This window comes from Ovis aries, chromosome 3 (genome assembly GCF_016772045.2).
Source record: "Ovis aries strain OAR_USU_Benz2616 breed Rambouillet chromosome 3, ARS-UI_Ramb_v3.0, whole genome shotgun sequence".
Classification (NCBI taxonomy): domain Eukaryota; kingdom Metazoa; phylum Chordata; class Mammalia; order Artiodactyla; family Bovidae; genus Ovis; species Ovis aries.
In genome coordinates, this window is record NC_056056.1 from 172,229,827 (window position 1) to 172,249,699 (window position 19,873).

The following is a 19,873-nucleotide window of genomic DNA, read 5'->3' on the forward strand; positions in this document are numbered from 1 at the left end:
AATTTTCTATATGGCAAGTTTTCGAAGTATAGTCTTTTCCAGCTTCAAGTTTCTAAGAAATTCATTCTCAATGTACAAAGGAACCCTGCCAACTAGGCAGCACAGACTTTTGTTCTGTTACCAGCAATAGAGATCTGCAGCCTTGGAGCCCACCTCTCAGGCATTTGGCCCTGCATCCCCTGGGCTGCCAGGTGGCCACAGGGCTCTGTGACCACGCGGAAGACACTCTGAATTAAGCTATAGTTGGTGATGACTAATCATCCCATCTCAATTTGGACTAATAGCAGCAATTTCTGTAGGACTGCATATAATTTATTTATAATCACCCTGTCTCAATTAAGCTAATAGCAGCAATTTTCGTTGCACTGCGTGTAACCAAGTATGTTTTGACAGGAAAATATACTGTTGGTGAAGGAGTGGTGGGGGGAGTCAGAAGAGAGGCATGGTGGATGGGAAGATGGTGAGAGACGTCTATAGGAGCAAAGTTATAACATCACCTGCAGTCCACCTGGAATCTCTTGCCTTAATCTCAGCAATTTTTTACTTGGGGTGTTGAATAGTATGATTTGCTTCAGTAGGGTTGAGTTGTAGAAAGAATACATGCATGCTAAGTCACTTCAGTCGTGTCTGACTGTTTGCGACCCTGTGGAATGTAGCCTGCCAGGTTCCTCTCTTCCATGGGATTCTCCAGTCAAGAATATTGGAGGAGGTTGCCATGCCCACCTCCAGGGGATCCTCCCGACCCAGGGATCAAACCTGTGTCTCTGGAATTGCAGGCAGACTATTTAACGCTGAGCCACCAGGGAAGCCCTTACAAATTACTAAGTTGCAAAACATTTATTTTATGATCAAGTTGCAAATGGCTTCTGTCCAATAGAAAGCACTTGTGGTTGTGACTTTATTGTTTATATTCAAAAGCAGAGACATTACTTTGCCGACTAAGGTCCATCTAGTCAAGGCTATGGTTTTTCCTGTGGTCATGTATGGATGTGAGAGTTGGACTGTGAAGAAGGCTGAGAGCCGAAGAATTGATGCTTTTGAACTGTGGCGTTGGGGAAGACTCTTGAGAGTCCCTTGGACTGCAAGGAGATCCAACCAGTCCATTCTGAAGGAGATCAAACCCTGGGATTTCTTTGGAAGGAATGATGCTAAAGCAGAAACTCCAGTACTTTGGCCACCTCATGTGAAGAGTTGACTCATTGGAAAAGACTCTGATGCTGGGAGGGACTGGGGGCAAGAGGAGAAGGGGACGACAGAGGATGAGACGGCTGGATGGCATCACGGACTCAATGGATGTGAGTGTGAGTGAACTCCAGGAGTTGGTGATGGACAGGGGAGGCCTGGCGTGCTGCGATTCATGGGGTGGCAAAGAGTCGGACACGACTGAGCGACTGAGCTGAGCTGAGCTGAATCACAGGTACCCATCTTTGTAACCTCATCCCAGCATCCCATTTTTCAGTGACCATATGTTTCCATCTCTTGCATCTTCCTTTGCACTGTCCTTGCCATGTTATTGATTCCCTTACTCCAGAGTTCATAGACCTTTGAGAGAGGTTCACTATCTACCTGTACGACAGTTGTTTTTAACTTTTTAAAAGTTATAATTTGACAGAGCAGCTTAGTAGAAGCACAAGGAGACTTTGATGACTCAACTCTCTGACTGATCCTTAGAACAGAACTTGACAGGGCCCTGGGATGGAGAAGGTTGGATGGGCAAAGGAAAAGGGAAAGAGAAGTATTGGAAAGACAGTCCTGCTTTCAGGAAAGAGCAACGCTCTTCTTGGAGAGCAGGGAAACTCAGCATCTATGTTCTGGAAATAGTGAAAAGCAATTTGAGAGATTTAAATCAAGAAGTAGAAAGAGACACAGAAAAGCAGTTGTATTGGCTAACGTTTTCCCCACCAGAAAGCATCCCCTCATGCAGATCTTCAGTTTAGAAGCAGGTACAGGTGTCAGGAAAACTGGAAGAGGGAATCTATGGGGTTAGGGTCTGTGTGGCAGAGGCTGCTGGTGGTCCCCAAGATCTGGGCCTTCTTGCTTTCAGACAGCATTGCTAAACCACTGTTCCTGGTCTCTTTTTCAGGGAGCAGCAACCCTGTGACTGAGCTGCAGGCAGTGGAACTGAAGTGAAGGAATGTGAGTCACCTTTCATCCTGGACCACAGAAACCTCCCAGGAGCAATTCTCCCATGCCTGGCAGAATGGAGATAGCTCCCAGGACCCAGATGAGGATGCCACCACTAGATCGAAGGAGACTTGATCTCTGCAGGACTGTGGGAGGAAATTTCCCTTTTGACCTACACTGGAAATGAACTTTTACTGGGTTAATTCATAGAGATTTGGGGGTTGTTTGATAAGCATTTGGCCCTATTGATCAACACTTTGGTCACCTGATGGGAAGGGCCAACTCACTGGAAAAGACCCTGAGGCTGGGAAAGATTGAAGGCAAAAGGAGAAGAGGGCAGCAGAGGATGAGATGGTTGGATGGCATCATGGACTCAATGGACATGAATGTGAGCAAACTCCAGGAGACAGTGAAAGGGAAGCCTGGTGTGCTTCAGTCCATGGGGTTGCAAAGAGTCAGACACAACTTAGCAACTGAACAACAACTATTGACCTTGTTACTAGAGGGCTCACCTCAGGTCTCCCTCTTTCCAGAAGTCTTCCCAAACCATTCTAGTCTACAGGGACCTTAGAACTGATAGTATGTACTATCTGACTCTTTAAACCTGATGTTTAATCATGTACTTTGTGTTATGATTTTACCAAATGAAGGATTGATGCTTTTGAACTGTGGTGTTGGAGAAGACTCTTGAGAATCCCTTGGACTGCAAGGAGATCCAACTAGTCCATCCTAAAGGAGATCAGTCCTGGGTGTTCATTGGTAGGACTGATTTTGAAGCTGAAACTCCAATACTTTGGCCACCTGATGCAAAGAACTGACTCATTGGAAAAGACCCTGAGGCTGGGAAAGACTGAGGGCAGGAGGAGAAGGGGACAACAAAGGATGAGATGGTTGAATGGCATTATCGACTCAATGGACATGGGTTTGGGTGGACTCCGGGAGTTGGTGACGGACAGGGAGGCCTGGTGTGCTGCAGTTCATGGGGCTGCAAAGAGTCGGACACGACTGAGCGACTGAACTGAACTGAACTCAAACTATGTTCCATGGAACACTACCATTCAAGATAGTGTGGCTAGGTATTCCATGAAAAGGGGGTTCCATGGGTAAAGAAATTTAAGGAACATTTGGTTGAATGGGTTTCATTTGTATAGGATTTTCCAAAGCCTCTAGTGAGATAATGGAACTTACAGATGCTTAAAATGAGAGTCTAAAATACAGACTTTATTCCTTGATCATGAGAATTTTTTTCAAAGACTACAATTTAAGGACTGTGCACATGACCATTAAAGAAGTCCTCTGAGGCAATGAATTTATTTCGAGCTGATACTGTGTTCAAAGTATAAAACCCCGTGCACATAGCTCTGCAGCATCAGAATGAAACCCTTGTTCAGGAGGAAGGCTTTAGGGAAGCCAAGATATGTGAGCTGGGCCTTAAAAGATGAAAAGACAGGTTTGCCAGCAGGCAAAGAAGTGAGAGGATAAGAAAAAATATCCCAGAGAAAGGAAATGACAGCTACAGGAGCACAGAGGCTGGGAGATGTCAGAGAAAGGAGAGTCCGTTTTAGAAACAGGGATCAAACAGACCAATTTGGGATACTTCCCTGGTGACCCAGTGGCTAAGACTCTGTGTTCCCAATGCAGGGGGCCCCCCAGTTCGATCCCTGGTCAGGGCACTAGATCCCACAAGACCCAAAGCGACCAAATTAATTAACGATCTAAAAAACAAAAACTAGACCCATTTGAATTCCGCCTGCGAGGCTGTATCCTAGCCCCCTCTGGCATCCATTTGGGAAGACTGGACACCCCTCCCCACTCTATCCCATGACCGAAGGCCTGTAGAGGGCAGAAGGAACCAGGTCTCACTAATCATTTCCAGCCCCTTTCCTCTCCACAGCCTGGGACACAGTCCACATACACGTGAGGCTACACAGTCCGCTTGTCTGAGTTGTCTCCTCTGAAAATGGGAAAATTCAATCCTCCCAGGGAGGTTATAAGATTGAAATTTTGAAAATGTGGGTAAAGCATTCAGCACAGCATCTGGCACACAGTCCTCACTGGAGAAACATTAGCTGTGGATGTTATTTGCTTAATCAATATTTGTGGAAGGAAGGTGGGGTTGGGGGGGAAAGCGGGAGAGAGTGGGGAGAAGAAGGCAAGTGCTTCCACATTCCCACTGAAAGGCAGGTACCCTCTACCCTGCATTTCGGGAACAAGTCTTCCTTGGCCTCATTTCTCAAAGGGGCGGTTTTGAAAGCCCTGAAGTGAGATGCTGGCTCAGCTGTCAGTGGACACTGCCAAGGGCACGGGGTCAGCCTGAACACCAGGGGACCGGGAGGAACAGAGGGTCCTTTCGGGAAGAACGCCCGAGCCACCCCTCGCGGCGAGGCCAGGCCCTGCAGGGGAAGCACCCTGGAGGGTTTACTCTGTCCTTGGCCCGCGAGTTCCCCAGATCTGATGAAAAGTCACAGAAAGGAACACAGAGAGCCTGGCCTCCTCGTCAGGGGGACCGTGTACCTGATAAATTGCATTTTTATGATAAAAAGCATGACACGGAGAGGCTAGGGAGCCAAAGACATGGGCTTGGTCTGTAAAGAAGATGAATTCCAGGGAGTTTTAAGACCAGCCCCGAGTGCCTCTGAGGAGACACAAGGGTAAGGAGAGGGAACGGGCCGTTTCTGAGGACTGGCCTCTTCCCCCGTTGCTCCGAGGGAGCCAGCACGTGGCCAGCGGAAGGGACACGGAGCTGGGCGGGAGGCAGGGAGCTTGAGAAGAGGAGAAAACGTCCCAGGGACGGGGTCAGGGTGGCCAGACAGCATTTCTGAGAAACGGAGTCTTTGGAGATGCTCGTCTCCCTGGGCAGGCGGCCAAGTGGGTCTGCCCAAGACATGTCACGCGGCAGGTAGAGCATCTCCTTGTGTGCCCCTCCTTCCCCGGGCTCCACTCAGCTGCTTTCCACCCAGGAAGATGGCATGAGATTCCAAATGCTGCAACTTTACCTCTAGTTTTTGCAGGGAGCAGGTGTTCAAGTAATAGATATGAGGAGCCCGAAATCCGGTTTCTATCCTTAAATAATTTCACAAATAAGAATCAAAGAAGCTCTGGGAAGTTCACATAAAGATGCACAGGCAGGAGGATTCACTGCCGAATCATCCTGAAAGCCTGAACCCTCCTACAAGCTTCCTGTTGGGGGTGGGTTAGTACAAGATAGCACTGACTTAAAATATGTATATTCATGCTGTGTGCGTGCATGCTCAGTCGTGTCCGACCCTTTGTGACCCCACAGACGGTAGCCCACCAGGCTCCTCTGTCCAAGGGGTTTCCCAGGTAAGAATACTGGAGTGGGTTGTCATTTCCTACTTCCGGGGATCGTCCCGACTCAAGGATCGAACCCGAGTCTCCTCCATCTCCTGCATTTGGCAGGCAGATTCTTTACCACTCTTTGCGACCCTGTGGACTGCAGCCCACCAGGCTCCTCCTCCATGGGATTCTCCAGGCAAGAATACCGGAGTGGGTTCCCATTTCCTTCTACCACTGCACCACCCGGGAAGCGTCATGTGTACTCACGGGTGTCTAAATAAATGAATTAATAAAATATTGATGGTTTTGGACAGTATAACAGGTGATTTTTTTCTGTTTTGAAGTATAGAAGCTGGAGGAAATTCACCTTTGCTTCTGCTTATAAAACACCTTCTCCAAGTTAAAAAAAATGCAGAATAGAACCAAGAGAAAAAAGAGAAATAACTAAGATTAGGGATGATCTTCATATTCTTCCTCATGCTTTTCTACACTTTTGAGTCCACTCTAAGGGGTTTACTATTTGAATTGGAACAAGCAACAACTGTTCATATTTTAAAAGGCTGCTGCTGCTAAGTCGCTTCAGTCGTGTCCAACCCTGTGCGATCCCATAGACGGCAGTCCACCAGGCTCCCCCATCCCTGGGATTCTCCAGGCAAGAACACTGGAGTGGGTTGCCTGCCCAAATAGCTTGCTCTTTGTCTCTGTAAACGGGCCTGAATTTCTGACACTGGTTAGACTTCTGTCCTCAGGTACTATGAGCACAGATGAAAGAGTCGAAGGATCCAAAGTTTAGGCTGACTTAGGGATGACTCATTTACTTTTGTTGTGCCTCAGTGACTCCGTCAGTACAATGGGAACATCAGCTTTGCTTACTGAAAAGAGCCTTTGTGAAGAGCACGTTCACAACCTGCTCAGCGGTAAAGACCACATAGCTGAGATGGAGGAGAAAACAGTCCTGATAAAATGCAGAGGCTCTAAGTGAGTTACAGTAGAAATAGCCTCCAAGTCGTTTAAAGACTGAGGAACCATTTGCCTGGTCGGAGAGTAAATGACAGTCAACGCAATGGTGGCATTTCTCACCGCTAGAAGCCTCACCTCTCAGCCTCTAGAAGGCTGCTCCTTCTAGAGCTCTCCACCCTAAAAAGGAGAATAAGACTCCAACCTTGGTCCTCTACTTAAAAATATGAATGGATACAGGATACAGTCAAATGCTCTATCTGACACATCAGATCTTTTAAAATCTGACCATAATCCACCGCCCAGCTTCATCTCCTGACACTCTCACCCTCACGCCTAACACATCAACTCAGCCATTCCCCAAATATTGCTGTTGTCGTTCAGTAGCTGAGTTGTTTCCAATTCTTTGCGCCCCATGGACTTCAGCATGCCAGGCTCCCCTGTCTTTTACCATCTCCTGGAGTTTGCTCAGATTCATGTCCAAATATTCCAGATACTATCAGGACTCTGAGCCTTTGCATATGCTATTCCCTTGGCTCCTAGAGCCTCTTGGTTCCTTATATGACCAGCATCTTGTTCTCAGGCTTTGAAATCCAGTTCTAGGTCACCACTCCCCACTGCCCCACTGTAGCCAGTGGAGTTGTTAGTAGCTTAGTGTTGCCCAAGCACTTGATTTAAACCTCTGTGGTAGGACTAAATCAGAAATAAAGGGGATTTACATATGTGCACGTGTGTTTTTGTGCATGTGTGAACACCCATCCCTTACATACATATATGATAAATATATAAGTTTCTGGATGGTGATCTGTATTTGCTTCAAAGATAAGCATGATAATGATGATGTCTAAGTAGACACTCAATAAATGTTTGTCATACAAGCAAACAAAGACACATCGCTCCAAAGGGGGTGGAGGGGGTGAAGGGGGGAACTGAGGGAGCCTCATGGGCGGGGCCACGGGCTCACCGGGTGATCTGCGTCCAGTTCAGCTCCATAGCTGAGAATCTGATTGGCAAAGTTGTCGAGTTCCTGAATGGTTCTTGGAAACCAGGGCACTGCAACACAGAAAGGACAAAGGCCTGATTAGCAGATGCGTGTAACGTGGCCAAAGGTCTCACCAAGATCAGAAGCAGGGGATCAATTCCAATGAGGCAAGCCCATGGTGCTGGCAAGTGGGGTCCCAGACAACCCCCAAATTCCTACTCAAAAGTCAAATCTCATTTTCCTTGGAAACAAATTGTATATATTTATTGGTTTATTCAACACTGAAGTTGAATAAGCCAGTAACAAATCCTAACGATAGCTTAAGCGTATATCATGATGGTTTGATAGACATACACATTGTGAGAGGATTCCCCTCATCTGGTTAATTAACACATCCATCACCACACATATTAATCTTTTGAGGGTTCTATTCTCTTTGCAAATTTCAACAATACAGTACAGTGTTGTTGACTACAGTCACCATGTTTTACATTAGATCCTCAGGCCTGACCCATTTGTTTTGGGGGCCATTCCACACGGCGTGTGGGATCTTAGTTTCGCCCCCAGGGATTGAACCCATGCCCCCTGCACTGGAAGCACAGAGTCTTAACCACTGAATGGCTGGGGAAGTCTCAGACCCCATTCATCTTATAGCTGAAAAGTTTGTACCCTTTAACCAGCCTCTCCCTATTTCCCCACCATTAAGACCCTGGTAACCAGTTATCTACTTTATGTTTCTATGAATTTACTTTTTTTTTTCTTTTTGAAGATTCCACATATAAATGATACCATTCAGTATGTTTTTTTTTTTTTTTTTCCTGTCTCACTTATTTCACTTAAAACATGTTCCCTCACCTATTCCCTTTCCTGGAGATTTTCCCTGAATGATCTCAAAATTCATCTCTTGTCTACCTATCATGGCACAGTGGAGTGGTGTTTGATGGTTTGCTTTAGCAGCAGAATATTTCATGTGATATATGTTCCAGATATATTCTGGAATATTCATTCTATGCATGCTAAGTCACTTCAGTCATGTCTGACGCTTTGGGATGCTATGGACTTTAGCCCGCCAGGCTCCTCTGTTCATGGGATTCTCCAGGCGAGAATACTGGAGTGGGTTGCCATGCCCTCCTCCAGGGGATCTTCTCAACCCAGGGATTGAACCCACATCTCTTATGTTTCCTGCATTGGCAGGTGGGTTCTTTACCACAAGGCTTCCCTGATACAGTTGGTAAAGAATCACCGGCAATGCAGGAGACCCCAGTTCAATTCCTGGGTCGGAAAGATCCACTGGAGAATGGATAGGCTACCCACTCCAGTATTCTTGGGCTTCCCTTGTGGCTCAGCTGGTAAAGAATCTGCCTGCACTGTGGGAGAACTGGGTTTGATCCCTGGGTTGGGAAGATCCCTTAGAGAAGGGAAAGACTACCCACTCCAGTATTCTGGCCTGGAGAATTCCATGGACAATCCATGGAGTCACAAAGAGTCGGACACCACTGAGCAGCTTTCACTTTCACTTTCTTTCAGTGCCACCTGGGAAGCCTTCTATTGTAAGCAGCAGTAAGCCCAAGAACCCTTCTCTTGCGACCCATCTTCCTTTCATGTATCTCCCTCCCAAGGGCTTCCAGGAAACCTTGCAAAATATTTTACTGTCAAAGCCATGGTGACATGGAATAAATACCATCCAGCAGTTTGGGATTTGAAGATGCTATGCAGTACCTAAAAACCCACGGGCTTGCTCTGAAGCAGTAGCAGTACAGTGGGAGAGAACATGGGGTCTGAATGATGTGACCCACAGTGCCTGGGTCCTGCAGAGTAGGTGGCAGCACCCAGATCTCTGTGGCCTTCGAGAAAGAAGGCACACTGAGAGCGGAACTGTCCCAGGAATGAATGAACAGAGATGAGGACATTTTGGACTGTTAAGTTCCACGAAGTTAGGAAACAGACTGCACTGTAGTTCTGTGTGCAGAGAGGGAACAGAGGGAGGAAATTTTAGGGGGAAAGATGCTAAACTTGCAGCCAGTTGGGTATACCTTTTAGAACCCAGGCTCCAGCTGCCTACTCACCCTCTCTGAGTCTCAGTCCCAACTCTGTAAAAACAGCAGCAACATGTCATATGCCAGGAATTGTGCTTAGCATTTTTGGTGAAATATGTCCTTTAATCTGGGGACTGCTGTGAGGCTGTGAGGAGTAAATGAGAACGTAGGCAAAGGATGCAGCCCAGCGTCAGGATGATAAAAGGTAGCTTTCCACTGTTTGCACCTTATTTCTGTCTGGCTTTGCTCAAGTCAGGCAGGAAAGAACATGTGTGCCACCTAGTGGTCATACTGGGGAACTGTCACCCATGGTCTACACATTACAGCATCAGACAGGAAACAGCTGCATTCCATCAAAACAAGATGATTATGTGAACACAAGTAATAAAGGTCGACTTAACAGCCTCCTTTCCATAGATCTGAGATGCTAATCTTTCTTCCTCCTCTGTTAATAGTAAAAACTAACACTGAGTATAATTCCAAATACTTTACTTAGTATTTGTACTATTGGTGGGTACTATTGTGTGTGTGTGTGTGTGTGTGTGTGTACTATTGCTGTGGGTACTATTGGTGGGTACTCTTCGATGAGTCGGATCATCAAAAAAGCAAGAGAGTTCCAGAAAAAAACATCTACTTCTTCTTTATTGACTATGCCAAAGCCCTGTGTGGATCACAACAAACTGTGGAAAATTCTTCAAGAGATGGGAATACCAGACCACCTGATCTGCCTCCTGAAGAAATCTGTATGCTGGTCAGGAAGTAACAGAACTGGAGATAGAACAACAGACTGGTTCCAAATTGGAAAGAGAGTATATCAAGGCTGTATACTGTCACCCTGCTTATTTAACTTCTATGCAGAGTACATCATGAGAAATACTGGACTGGATGAAGCACAAGCTGGAATCAAGATTGCCAGGAGAAATATCAATAACCTCAGATAAGCAGATGACACCACCCTTATGGCAGAAAGCAAAAAAACTAAAGAGCTTTTTGATGAAAGTGAAAGAGTAGAGTGGAAAAGTTGGCTTAAAGCTCAACATTCAGAAAACTAACAACATGGCATCTGGTCCCATCACTTCATAACAAATAGATGGGGAAATAACGGAAAAGTGTCAGACTTTATTTTTGGGCTCCAAAATCACTGCAGATGGTGACTGCAGCCTTGAAATTAAAAGACGCTTACTCCTTGGAAGGAAAGTAATGACCAACCTAGACAGCGTATTCAAAAGCAGAGACATTACTTTGCCAACAAAGGTCCGTCTAGTCAAAGCTATGGTTTTTCCAATAGTCATGTATGGATGTAAGAGTTAGACTACAAAGAAAGTTGAGTGCCGAAGAACTGATGCTTTTGAACTGTGGTGTTGGGGAAGCCTCTTAAGAGTCCCTTGGACTGCAAGGAGATCCAACCAGTCCATCCTAAAGGAATTCAGTCCTGAATATTCATTGGAAAGACTGATGCTGAAGCTGAAACGCCAATACTTTGGCCATCTGATTCAAAGAACTGACTCATTTGAAGAGACCCTGATGCTGGGAAAGATTGAAGGCAAGAGGAGAAGGGGATGACAGAGTATTTGATGGTTGGACGGCATCACTAACTCAATGGACATGAGTTTGAGTAAACTCTGGGAGTTGGTGATGGACAGGGAGGCCTGGTGTGCTGCAGTCCTTGGGGTCTCAAAGCCTCGTACATGACTGGGCAACTGAACTGACTGAACTGATTGTGTGTGTGTTAACTGTTCAGTTGTGTCCAATTCTTTGAGACCCATGGACTGTAGGCTGCCAGGCTCCCCTGTCCATGGAATTCTCCAGGCAAGAATACTGGAGTGGGTTGCCATGCCCTTCTCCAGGGGATCGTCCTGACCCAGGGATCAAATCCTGCATTGCAGGTGGATTCTTTACTGTCTGAGCCACAAGGAAAGCCTGGTGGTACTACTGGTATCCCCATATTGAAAATGAAAAAACTGGGATGCGGGGAGGTTACGTGATAAACCCAAATACACACACTGTTGGAAACAGTGGATTCAGTATTCAAACTTGGGCCTGGATGATGCTGTGGTCTCAGGTCTGGACCACAAAATCCATCCTTTCAGGTACGGGAGTGGGGAGCAAAGAGGCTGGGCAGAGGGGCTGGCTCTGGAGCCTGACTGCCTGATTTTCTTTAGTTTCCCACCTGGAGGTCTGCATGCCCCTAAGTCCAGCCTGGTTCTCAAGGTGGGCTCCCTACAATAATAATAACAGGAACAGACATTGTGGCAGTAATTCCAGCTAAGCCTCACAGAGCTCTTGTTTCGTGCCAGGCGCTGTCCTAAACACTACATACCCTTCCTCACCCAATTCTCATACCAGCCCCGTGGGGATGGCATTATCACCCCATTTTCAGAAGGGGAGACCGAGGGGCAGGGAGGAGAGGTCCCTCCACAGCCCTCCGCTGGCCCAGGTGCTGGACTTTGGAGTCTGGGATGACTCAGCCCCGCGTTCAGCTCACTGAAGATGAGACCTGACTTCCCACTTTGTCACTTGAATTCTCTCCAAGCTTTTCTTTCTCCTTGAATCCAGAGCCTTGCATGATGGGTCTCTGTTGTCAGCACTGAAAATGGGTCTGTTCCCTGCTTGGGTCTGGGAGGGCGTAAGGAAGGATCTCCTATTGTAGTCAGTCAGGACTCAGGACCCCCTCTAAGAGCCTCCCTGTTTCTCTAGTGTGTTGCTGCCCCGTCCCTTCCCTTCCAAGGCTGCCTGTCTCTGCCCATTCACAGCCTCTATTTTGCCAGAAATTTATACATAATTCTGGCAATAACAGCTGCCCCTGGGGATACAGCAAGCCAGCCTTTCCTCCCTGCACCATCTTCTGACTTGGGGGACCCTTAGCCCTCCAAGACGAGTTTTCATGACTACGTATTAAACACTTATACTGCCAGGCTCTGGACGTTGAGGAGTGAATACAGTGGACTTCTCACTCCTGTGGGGCTCACATCCGAGAGAGAGGGACAAGGAATAAGCTATGAGTAAATTTTAAAATATGACAATGCCAGGAAGTCCTTGAAGAAGAAAAAAGCAGTGCCAGGAAATAGAAAAGGAAGAGGAAACTATTTTATATAACATCTCATGGCTCCAGACCCCAGGGCGAAGGTCGGAGAGATATGACATGACCTTGCCATGGCTCAAGGGGACTGGAGTAGCCAGAGTTTGTCCCCAGCCCAGATCAGGTCCCCCGTTTCTCAGGGAGGGACAATCTAGCCATGGTTAAGGCCCTGATTACACAGGCAGACAACCCAGGCTTGAACGCGGTCTCTGGGGGCAATACTGCACAGGAAGCTGGACTGTCAGGTCCATGAATCAAGGCAAATTGGAAGTGGTCAAACAGGAGATGACAATAGTGAACATCGACATTCTAGGAATCAGCGAACTAAAATGGACTGGAATGGGTGAATTTAACTCAGACGACCATTATATCTACTACTGCGGGCAGGAATCCCTTAAAAGAAATGGAGCAGCCATCATAGTCAACAAAAGAGTCCAAAATGCAATACTTGGATGCAGTCTCAAAAACGACAGGAAGATTTCTGTTCGTTCCCAAGGCAAACCATTCAATATCACAGTAATCCAAGTCTATGCCCCAACCAATAATGCTAAAGAAGCTGAAGTTCAACAGTTCTATGAAGACCTACAAGACCTTCTAGAACTAACACCCAAAAAAGATATCCTTTTCATTATAGGGGACTGGAATGCAAGACTAGGAAGTCAAGAAACACCTGGAGTAATAGGCAAATTTGGCCTTGGAGTACAGAATGAAGCAGGGCAAAGGCTAATAGAGTTCTGCCAAGAGAATGCACTGGTCATAACAAATACCCTCTTCCAACAACACAGGAGAAGACTCTACACATGGACATCACCGGATGGTCTACACAGAAATCAGACTGATGATATTCTTTGCAGCCAAAGATGGAGAAGCTCTATACAGTCAGCAACAACAAGACCAGGAGCTGACTGCGGCTCAGATCATGAACTCCTTATTGCCAAATTCAGACTTTAATTGAAGAAAGTGGGGAAAACCACTAGATCATTCAGGTATGACCTAAATTAAATCCCTTATGACTATACAGTGGAAGTAAGAAATAGATTCAAGGGACTAGATCTGATAGACAGAGTGCCTGATGAACTATGGACAGAGGTTCATGACATTGTACAGGAGACAGGAATCAAGACCATCTCCAAGAAAAAGAAATGCAAAAAAGCAAAATGGCTGTCTGGGGAGGTCTTACAAACAGCTGTGAAAAGAAGGACAGCGAAAAGCAAAGGAGAAGAGGAAAGATATACCCATCTGAATGCAGAGTTCTAAACAATAGCAAGGAGAAATAAGAAAGCCTTCCTCAGTGATCAGTGCAAAGAAATAGAGGAAAACAATAGAAAGGAAAAGACTAGAGATCACTTCAAGAAAATTAGAGATACCAAGGGAACATTTTATGCAAAGATGGGCTCAATAAAGGACATAAATGGTAGGGACCTAACAGAAGCAGAAGATATTAAGAAGAGGTGGTAAGAATACACAGAAGAACTGTACAAAAAGGTCTTCACGACCCAGATAATCATGATGGTGTGATCACTCACTTAGAGCCAGACATCCTGGAATGTGAAGTCAAGTGGACAAATAATTAACCCTGCTTTAGTCTTCCTACCAATAAAGCGGGGATAATAAAGCACCACTTTATAGGAACACATACGTTTAAAAGAGTTAATATGTGTGATCTGTTGAGAACAGAGTCTGGCACATAATAAACACAGATTCATGTTGGAAATAGGGATTCTCTGATGGCTCAGTAGCAAAGAATCCATCTGCAATGCAGGAGAAGCAGGTTCGATCCCTAGGTCAGGAAGATCCCCTGGAGGAGGGCATGGAAACCCACTTCTGTATTCTTGCCTGGAGAATCCCATGGGCAGAGGAGCCTGGCAGGCTACAGTCCATAGGTTTGTGAAGTCAGACACAACTGCAGCCACTGAGAATATCACAGCAGAGTGAGTCACATGAACTCTGAGGTTTCCCAGGACATATAAAAGTTGTGTTTTTACACTATGCTATAGTCTATGAAGTGTGCAGCAGTGTTACATCTGAAAAAGCAATGTATATATCTTAATTTTAAAATATTTACTTGCTAAAAATGCTAAGTATCATCTGAGCCTTCAGCAAGTCATAGTAGTAACATCACTGATCTCAGATCACCATGACAAATATAATCAGATAAGCTGAAATATTGTGAGAACCACCAGCATAGGATACAGAGACAGGAAGTGAGCAAACACTGTTGGAAAAATGAAGGCTATGGACTTGCTCCATATAGGGCTTTCACAAACCTGCCATTTGTAAAAAATACAGTACCTGTGAAGAACGGTAAAGCAAAGCATGATAGAAGAGGAATGCCTGCATTAGGACTGTTCAGCTACAAACTCCGGGGACTTTGCTTTTGTGTTTTCTCTGCCCTTAATATAATACAGGGAGCAGAGCACAAAGTCTTCCAGCGAGGCTAGGAATCCAACCAGTTGTGCAACTCAGCAAGCACTTTATCTCTCAGAGCCTTAGTTTCTTTAACCACAAAATGAATTAAAACTGTCTTTCCATATTACTGCATCATTACATACGTTCAGGAGGCTCAGTGGTAAAGAATCCGCCTGCCAATGCAGGAGCCGCAGATTCAAACTCTGGGTCAGCAGATCCCCTGGAAGAGGCAGTGGCCACCCACTCCAGTATTCCTGCCTGGGAAATCCCATGGACAGAGAAGCCTGGTGGGCTACAGTCCTTGGGGTCTCAGAGTCGGACACGAGTGAGCACGCACACACTTGTGTTAAATGCTAGAGGAAATGGGACACATTTTAGCAGAGAGGCTGGCCACAGTAAGTGTTGCACTGGTGTTAACCACTAGGATGGGAAAAGTTCAGTGGTGATGAGGCAGAAGAAAAAGGAGGAGGAGACGAATGACGGAGAGAAGGGAGAGGAGGAGGGGAGGGAACGGGAGGAAAGAGGGGAGGCTGGAGTCAGAAGCGCCTTCTCAAACAGGCTCTGCTCTGATGTTAACAAGTTTTCTGACCTTGGGCTCAGTTTCCCCTGCAAAAAATGTAGGCTATTGCATTCTCAGCTGCTACAATCTTTTTAGGGTTTCATATGCCTATGTGGAGGGCTAACGCTGGCTAGGCGACTCATGAAAATACACTTTCAGTCAATCTATGTGTCAGCCTGACTTGTTCTTAGAAGCACCGTCACTGTGTTTCTTCAGCTCCCCAAATGCCTGACCCTACTGCTTCCCAAAGAAACAAGGCTCTGCTCCAGAAACAAGCTTCTTTGTCTCCACCCGGGTTCAGAGCCAGGCGTGCTGGTCAGCTTCCAGCTGAACGCCAGAGGGCAGCAGAACCAGCTTACTTTCAGCTTTGGCTGATTTCTCGTTTCTTCTCCTCTCCTTTTCTTTTCTCTTCTCTTCTCGCCTTTTCTCTTTTCCTCTCCTCCAAAAGGAAAACACTCTGTACTTGGGCCACATGGCTTGGTTCAAGCCTCTTGGTGGGAAAAAAAAAAAAAAATCAGAGAACTTGAGAGGGTTGCAAAGACTCAAAGGATTCAAGTCTCGGCAAAGTGAAGTCGCTCAGTCGTGTCCAACTCTGCGACCCTAGGGACTGTATGTAGCCTTCCAGGCTCTTTCATCCATGGGATTTTCCAGGAAAGAATACTGGAATGGGTTGCCATTTCCTTCTCCAGGGGATCTTCTCGATTCAGGGATCAAACTCAGGTCTCCCACATTGCAGACAGACTCTACCATCTGAGCCACCAGGAAATCCCCCAGGTGTTAAGTCTTGGCAAAGAGAAGACAAAGGTTGAAGCAGCTTAACAATCCCTAGGACTCCGTCAGGGAGACTGTCAGGGAGACCCAGGTGGCAGAGTGAGGCCATGGGGCCCTCATCCAAGTCCAGGGGCTCCTGGTAGCTTCTGGGCCCCATCATCATTCAGAAAATGCTCAGAACACACTTGTCTGGTTAAGTAAGGTCCCGCAGGCCACTGTTGGCCAGGATAGGACACTTACCCATGTCCCCATCATCAACTTATGGGTTCTTCCAATTTTCCCAGTCTCAAGGTTACAGTAACTGCTTTTTTCCTTTAAAGTTACACTTTTTGAGAGCTTCCCGGCCACCAAATGATGTGCTAAGCACTTGACTTCCACTGTCTGTTTTAATTCTCAGAGTAACCCTGGCAGGTGTTGGTGTTAGTCACCCAGTCATGGCCAGCTCTTTGCAACCCCATGGACTATAGCCCACCAGTCTCCTCTGTCCATGAAATTCTCCATGAAAGAATACTGGAGTGGGTTGCCATTTCCTACTCCAGGGATCTTCGCAACCCGGGGATAGAACCCAGGTCTCCTGCATTGCAGGCAGATTCTTTACCATCTGAGCTACCAGGGAAGCCCTAGGGGGTAGACAGGATTATTTTTGTGTTATTAACAGAGCACCCTGAAGGTCAGAGAGATGAGGTGACTTGTTCAAGATTACAGAGCTGGCAGGGCTGGAATCAGAACTGGGGCAGCTCGTGCACTGAACCACTGGGCTGGTTTAGAATAAAGTGAGAGTGGGGGACCCCTGATTTTAGATTTCTGTTCTCCCATCTACAGAGGGGGAGGAAATGACAAACTAAGACAGGAATTTAGAGGGGCTAACAGAAAATCCCTAGGACAGCCCCAGGTCTTCCCCCACCTTCTATCAGGCACCCTGGCTTTAGAAGTGGTAACTTTTTAACATGCAAGTTCTAGGTTCTTCCAAGACCCCTTCCTATTCCCTTTCTCTTCTTCAGTGATGGTCACAGGCCTCTCCCGTCCCAACCAGACTCACTCACAAAGCTGGGAATAGAGACTGACCCCAGCGACCCAGGCTTCTGTTTGGAAAAGTGAAATCAGATTAGCTCATTAATGACCTTTGCAAATACCTCCGTGGTGGGCTGGCCTCTGTGAGCCCCTCCACGGCCTCACAGGCGGCAGGGCTCAGCAGTTAATGAATGGCTCCGGCAGGCTGGTGCAACAGAGGGCCTCTGTGAAGCCAGAGGCATCCGGGGGTGGGGTGAGGGGGGCAGATCATTAATAAATATTGATTTGGCTCCAAGGGAAGCAGCCCACGGGAGAGCTGGCCCTGGACACCCACGTTGTAGTCTCATTAAGTCGGGGTCAACTGCTCAGCCTGGACGCCGAGGGGCGGCTGGCTCAGGGGTGCTCCTGAGCAAAAAGCATCACCACCACCACCACCACCACCCCACCCCCCACAGGCCTGGCTGGAGCCTGCTTCCTGGCCAGGAAGATTTATAGCAGTTCAAGGTGCAGGTTGAATCCCATCTGACCCCCTCCCTCCACCAGATGCTCACCAGCCCCAGGGTGTAGCCAGCAAGGCACCCAGGCTTGCCCCAGACTTCTGCCTCCTGCCTGTCTCAGGGAGAGCAATAAATCCTCGGCTTCCAAGGCCCAAAATAGATGGGTGTTCACTCCTCCCCCTTCCAAGGCTCCTGGATGTCTTTTCTGAGGCCATGGCCTCCAGCCCAGCAGAGAAGGATGAATGCCTTTGAGGGCATTGGGTTTCTCCTTTAAGGAGCTTCCATTTTCTTTCTGAAGAAAGAACACTCTCTGTGAAGGTCTTGGCAAGAATGGGTGAGCCAAATGCAGATGATGGTACCAAGCCAGTTCCCTCCTCCTGGATGGAATGGAAGCATGGTGGAGGCAGGGCTCACTATCACTGACAGGCCAGACAAAGCATGTGATCCCCTCCATCCACGTATCAAAATGAGAATGAAACCAGGTGAGTAAAAGGCATCAGCTGCTCCTGCTGCTGCTGCTGCTAAGTCGCATCAGTCGTGTCTGACTCCGTGCGACCCCATAGATAGCAGCCCAACAGGCTCCTCTGTCCCTGGGATTCTCCAGGCAAGAATACTGGAGTGGGTTGCCATTTCCTTCTCCAATGCAGGAAAGTGAAAAGTATAAGTGAAGTCGCTCAGTCGTGTCCGACTCTTAGTGACCCCATGGACCCTAGCCCACCAGGCTCCTCCATCATGGGATTCTCCTGGCAAGAGTACTGGAGTGGGTTGCCATTGCCTTCTCCAAAAGGCATCTACCAGGAAGTAAAGACTGAAAAGGTGTCAAAATGAATAAATGGATGGAATGAGTGAGAGATGCCAGTGAAATGATGAACAAAGAAAAGGGCATGTATTCCAATCACAAATCTAAACTGGAGCTGTCCTCCCAACAGCCATTTTAAGATGTCACTTATCTTATTAATTACTTCTTGATGGGGATGTTCACTATGTTCCCAAATACTGAATACCACATTGCAGTGAGATCTGATTACCAGCTACTTGCCTCTGGAGTTATGGTCAAACTACATTGGTGCAAACAGAATGCATTTAAAGCCTCTTCCATATAATGTCTGTCCCCCAACAGAAGCCCCTCCCCAACCCTTGCTCCCCTCTCCCCACCATGCCCAAGACTGGCCTCAAGGTAGATTCTTGGTGTGCCTGGCACACACCCACTCCCCTATCCCTACACAGACATGGCTGAACAGCATCACAAGACACATGAGTCAAGGCACCACGTGACTGATTTTCCCTAATGCATCCCTCCATGTGGCTGCTGCTGAATGGGTATTCAATATATATGAGTTGAATGGATGAACGATCCACTGAATTAGGGCATAAATGTGAATGAACAACAAGAAGGTGGTAAAGCAGACTCTGGGTCTGGAGAAGATGTAAAAGAAAAAGGAAGAAAACCCCAATCGTCAGGATTTTAATAAGTAAGACCCATGTGATTTAGCAAATACGAAGGAGAGAGAGGATTCCAGGGAGAAAAATGCTGTCAAATGTTACAAATATTTCAAAGAGGCAGATAACAAAAAAAAAAACAAAAAAAGAGGCTACTGCTTTTGGTAATGAATGTTGTCAGAAGGATGAGGAAGAAGAGAAGGAAAAAAAGGAAAGGAGGGAAGAAAAGTAGAGCAAAGTGGAAAGGGCAGGAAATCTGAATGCGAAGCTGGCCTTCCATCTCCTAGATCAGTGCTATCTCCAATATGACACAGAGTCACACGGATAATATCAAACATCCAAGCTATGTTCATAGGAAGTCATCTTTGTGAGTGAGAGATCATTTCCAGGGGCCCTCACATCATCCCACACAGGAAGTTGGCTCCCTGGCTTCTAGACGGGGCTCGTCCCAGTGAAGGAGTGGCTGACATCAACTCTCTATCTGTCATTAGCCTGGTGAGTGTCCACCCCAAGGAGCTGGTGGTAGCAAATAGCCTGATACTAAGCTGTGGTTGCTTCCCTGGTGGTTCAATGGTAAAGAATCTGCCTGCCAATGCAGGAGACATGGGTTCCATCTCTGGGTCAGGAAGATACCCTGGAGAAAGAAATCCAGTACTGCTTGTGGAATCCCATGGACAGAGGGGACTGGCAGGCTGCAGTCCATGAGGTTGC

General features: G+C 46.9%; 1 protein-coding gene across 2 annotated transcripts in view; it reads right to left on the reverse strand.

Annotated features, from left to right (window-relative positions):
• PAH (phenylalanine hydroxylase) overlaps positions 1-19,873 on the reverse strand; it is a 114,385-nt gene that overhangs the window by 36,796 nt on the left and 57,716 nt on the right. For both annotated transcript variants that reach the window (XM_060413135.1, XM_004006675.5), the window contains one exon: positions 7,343-7,431. In XM_060413135.1, coding sequence (XP_060269118.1) covers positions 7,343-7,431 — 89 coding nt within the window. The remainder of the gene's footprint in view (positions 1-7,342; positions 7,432-19,873) is intronic.